Below are 5000 nucleotides of genomic sequence, written 5' to 3'. Positions count from 1 at the left end.
TGAGTAGCCAGACGGGGCACGAGGTTGCAGATGTGAAGGATTTCCGCCACGAGGGTCTCCACCAGGCTGTGCAACTCCTCGGGCGAAGGGCGGATGATGAGGTAGGGTTCCTGCAGCTCCAGCCGGGCCTCGAGCAACGGGAATTGGTTAACCCTCAACTCGCAGTTGTCCAGTAGGTAGAACAGGCTGAAGGACAGGGAATAGCAGGTTTGGCATATGCTAATGGAGAATTTCTTTCATAAAGAATGGTTGATGATTGATGAACCAGAGGGGGAGAAACTAACAATTCACTTTTATAGGAATGATGACTGTCTTCTATCAGGTTTCATGTATATATTTCATGGCCATATCATATTCAACTTTCGGCTTGTAATGTCAATGATGCAATAAATGCTAACTTTTTTTTTGTATACAATAGCCCAGAAAAGGAAGAAGGAGTCTTATGAGTGATTACCTGCAGCTGACCCCGTCGACAAGGCCTCGCGTGATCATGTGGTCCAGGAAGAGGAGGTAGCGATCCCAGTGCCTAGAGTCGTCGGGCACTTTGAGGAGGCGCTTGTTCTCGTCTACCATGGCCCGGATCTTGGCTCCGTCTTGCCCCATGGTCGCGTACCTGTCAAGAGGAAACGGACATGATATATGATTTTAGTCAATAATATTGTTGAATAGTATATCAGAGGAAGCTTATAGCTATGTGTCACTCATAATTGTAACTACGTGCAAAAGAAGAAACACTCGCGCCATTTTAAAATGCTCAGGAGATGCAGTGCTAGCTGTTCAGCATCACATCTCTGTCATCCGCAAAACGGTAAGAACGTCCCTTATCTTTGCCTTATGTGTCCCTTCTGGTGTTGTATGCCTATAGGATGTAACGCTCTTACATATCAAAAATATATACTGGCATATTTTAATAAAAATGTACCAAGACTGAGGTTTAAGCATAATTAAGCTCGAGATACTACATGATAATTAGAGGGCATAATCACAATGTAAACAATATATTGCATTAATACGACAATGTTAACAATAATGAAATATAGGTGCATTCTCTTAAGATAAAGAAAACTCTTGTTTACTACGGAACTTGCTGAGCGTCCCTTCTTTGCCTGAAATAATATCGACTTCAGCTGACCGTATGTAATATATTGTACAAACGTCTAGCCTTATTGACAGTCTCAAAAGGGACGCTTATCCACTCTCACAGGGTAGTAAGTAGACTGATAAAAAAGTGATATCCAACAATTTTCCCCGATTTGGTGCGAGCCTCCCCTCTTATACTGTTCCTCGTTTCTCAACTTACACTTTCTTGAGTTTCTCAGCCTTGTCTTCCAGGTTAAGTAGTCCATCTTTCTTGCCTTCTCGCCTTTCAAAAATGGGTTTCTGCACCCACGTTGTCATGATATCATCTATCCTTCGCACGTTCGCTTGAACTTGTTGCACGCGGGCCTCTAAGTCACTCACTGTGCCCCTCAGCGCCACGATGTAATTCCACACTCCTGAGAAACGATTGTGGAGCATTGGTTAGGTCTGTTTGATGTTGCAGTTTACTGATTGTAAATGACTGTCTTGTATGACTTCTCTTTAGACACGTGTAAATAGTCTACAGTAGATGCAAGATTTAATCCAAATGAATAGCTGGTATGAGCTGAAAGAGAATTAAACCTGAACATATCTGAAAGTAACTGACCAATGAAGTCAACAGTGAAAGAAGCATATTCTATTAATCAAAGTTACTCTTAAAAGAAATTATAATAAGGTATGGTGAGGTCACAAAATTATATAGAAGTGAGGATATATCTAGCTTATGGATAGAATCTGGGAAAAGATATCTAACAGAGCGACTGCAAGAAACAAGGAGTACTTACAATGATGAAACTGTTAAGGAATACCGGTGTTCCGACTCGAGAAATATTATGCCCACAAGAATAAATATGACCCTTTTTAAATACTCTCCTAATGCTTCCCCCACCCCCTCTCACTCTCTCTCTATATCTATCTATCTATCTATCTATCTATATATCTCTTCCTCTCTCTCGCTCGTTCGCTCTGGCTTTATCTCGCTCTCTCTCGCTCTCATTCGCTCTGCGCGCGCGCGCGCGCGCGCGCGCGTGTGTGTGTGTGTGTGTGTGTGTGTGTGTGTGTGTGTCCTTACCATCGGAATTCCAAGTGAATTCTGCCTCTGCCTTCAGCACCGCCGCGTCTATCTCCTCCATTTCTTTCCGGATCAGGCTGAACTCCACCTCGTTTGTATTTGTCCGAATATGGTTGTACCTGCGTATGTGTGTACCATAAACTAGCATGAGTGCATTACACCATACGTGAGTATGTGTACAATATGTAATATTTTTATAGTTTATATTACCAGGGTCTACGTAGAATTAGCATATTTCCTTTCACTCACCAGTCCGTGACCAGTTGCAGATTCGCGGTGTATTTGCGGAAGGTCTCGCGTCGAGAGGCGAGCTCGGTGCCCTCGGAGAGGTCCTCGCCCAGGACCCACACGTAGCGGAGCTCTCTCAGCACCCGCACCAGCTGCGGGAGACGGTGGAGGCATATACGATTTGCTATTTTATAGCTATCTTCTATATCTTTCGTTTTGATCTATTATTATCTTTAGTAGTAGTAGTAGTAGTAGTGGTAGTATCAATGCTTTCATTAGTGCTGTTATTATTGTATTTGCAGTAGACTGCCCATCCCTGCTTCTTTAGGAGAATGGCTATTAGCATTGACAAACTATCAAAAAGAACTGCATATACTGCAGTACTTTCCGCTCGGCTCTAGAACATGCATGGCGTGTCTGAAATGATTATTTGAGAATCTAGAATCTGCGTTGCGGACTGAATGTTTTCACAAATGAAAATAAATGTAAGTATCCACAATTGTTGTTGACAGTATATACCTTCCCTTTCCTGGCTCACCTCGGGACTGAAGTTGACGGCGAGCGTGTTGTCCTGGCAGCGGTGCAGCAGCGGCTGGCTGAGCGGGCCGGTGTAGTCGGCGGACGCGATGACCTTCCACTCGTCCACCACGGTCCTCATGGACGCGTCCAGGCCGGCCTCCACATCCTGCCACTGCTTCAGCAGTGCCGCGCCCTCTTCGCTCGACACCATGCTGCCGAGACAATACCCTCGAAATTACTGGAATTTCTCAATATTTCCCAGTCATGCTCAGCATTCTGTCGCCAAAGAAACTACGGAATGCCGTGAAATAACTCCCTAACGCTAACAACCATAATCAATTTCAAAATCATCACTATACTCACGGATGCTTTAGCTCGGAGAACAACTTTATGTTATTGCTGACGCGGTTCTGCACCTCCTTCAGATACTTGAGTTTGCCGACCACGGGAGGGAAGTAGCGATGCGTCGCCTTGTTCTCCTCGGCGTCCTCCTCTGCCTCCTCCTCCTCCTGCTCGTCCTCCGAGGGTCGCCTGTGCTCGTCCTCCCGACCTTCATCGTCGTCATCCTCGTCGTCGTCGAACGCGTCAACCACGACGATCCCGCTGCTGTGCTGCCAGTTCTCGAACAGTTCCTGTTGCGTTACAGGATTTTGTCTTCAGATGTGTGTGTACATATACATATATACATACATATATATTAATATATATATATATATATATATATATATATATATATATATATATATATACATATATATATATATATATATATATATATATATATATATATATATATATATATATATATATATATATGTGTGTGTGTGTGTGTGTGTGTGTGTGTGTGTGTGTGTGTGTGTGTACGTGTTTATGTGTGTGTATATGTGTGTGTGTGTGTGTGTGTGTCTGTCTGTCTGTCTGTGTGTGGATATGTATATATTGTGGAAGTGGATGTATATGGACAGACAGACAGACACACACACACACACACACACACACACACACACACACACACACACACATACACACACACACACACACACACACACACACACACACACACATACAACATGTATGTATGTATATATATATATATATATATATATATATATATATATATATATATATATATATATGTGTGTGTGTGTGTGTGTGTGTGTGTGTGTGTGTGTGTGTGTGTGTGTGTGTGTGTTTATATTTACATATGTGTGTGAGTGTGTGTGTGTGTGTGTATGTTTATATTTATATATGTGTGTGTGTGTCTGTTTATATCTATATATGTGTGTGTGTGTATGTTTATATTTATATATATGTGTGTGTGTGTATGTTCATATTTTTATATGTGTGTGTGTGTGTGTGTGTTTATATTTATATATGTGTGTACATGTATGTATATTTATATGTATATATACATATGTGTGTGTTGGTTGTGTGTGAAAATGGTTGATAGATATCCAATGTATATATTCTGTTTATTAAGTTATGCATAAATATATGTTATTTCATTTAGTTGAAGTATTTTAGATAATTTCAAAAACCGGAAACAGCTTAGTCAAGTCAAAGATGAGGTAAATTGAATAGAGAAAAATGTTCAAGACATTGTAATGTGTGTATATATAATTTAAGAATATACATTCTTTAGCCCATTCCAAGGAAATGCTATGTTATCGTTATACTTCAGCTGTTTATGAAACTTATTACTCATACAACAAGAACAAGACCTCTTACATACCTTAGCCGTCTCGATCTCCTGCTTAAGGAGCTGAAGCAAGTGCGGCAGACAGATGGTGTATTCCGCCTGAATGATCGGCCGCTCGAGGATGCTCCCAAGCAGTTCAACCACCTGCCATTGTACGTGCATAGAAAAGTTAGTTTTCATTTATTTGCATGCATTACCATTAAATTCGTACCAGAAATGAATATATAAAACGTCCTTTGCTTAGAGAAGCATTTCAAAGTCCGATTACTTCTGAGCCCAGAATAGGCTTGCCCTTCGCAACCAGTGACCTATCAAAACGACACGAAGCCACTACCGCCCTTCCGCCCACCTTGAAGTAGGCCTCGGGACTCTGGCTCTCCTGGAGGGCGTGGTTTACGATGA

General features: G+C 41.9%; 1 protein-coding gene across 1 annotated transcript in view; it reads right to left on the bottom strand.

Moving 5' to 3' along the window:
- Dhc93AB (Dynein heavy chain at 93AB) overlaps positions 1-5000 on the bottom strand; it is a 92173-nt gene that overhangs the window by 75426 nt on the left and 11747 nt on the right. The window contains exons 10-19 of the mRNA XM_070128528.1: positions 4948-5000; positions 4632-4742; positions 3263-3531; positions 2919-3111; positions 2402-2532; positions 2153-2271; positions 1688-1717; positions 1301-1496; positions 455-613; positions 1-186 (exon numbers count right to left, since the gene is read on the bottom strand). The exon at positions 1-186 is cut by the window's left edge and continues 19 nt beyond it; the exon at positions 4948-5000 is cut by the window's right edge and continues 131 nt beyond it. Of these exons, the coding sequence (XP_069984629.1) occupies positions 1-186; positions 455-613; positions 1301-1496; positions 1688-1717; positions 2153-2271; positions 2402-2532; positions 2919-3111; positions 3263-3531; positions 4632-4742; positions 4948-5000 (1447 nt within the window). The remainder of the gene's footprint in view (positions 187-454; positions 614-1300; positions 1497-1687; positions 1718-2152; positions 2272-2401; positions 2533-2918; positions 3112-3262; positions 3532-4631; positions 4743-4947) is intronic.

Source organism: Penaeus vannamei, chromosome 13, assembly GCF_042767895.1.
Source record: "Penaeus vannamei isolate JL-2024 chromosome 13, ASM4276789v1, whole genome shotgun sequence".
In the NCBI taxonomy this organism is placed as follows: Eukaryota; Metazoa; Arthropoda; class Malacostraca; order Decapoda; family Penaeidae; genus Penaeus; species Penaeus vannamei.
The sequence above is the reverse complement of the archived record's forward strand: the minus strand, read 5'-3'. Positions and strand labels throughout refer to the sequence as shown.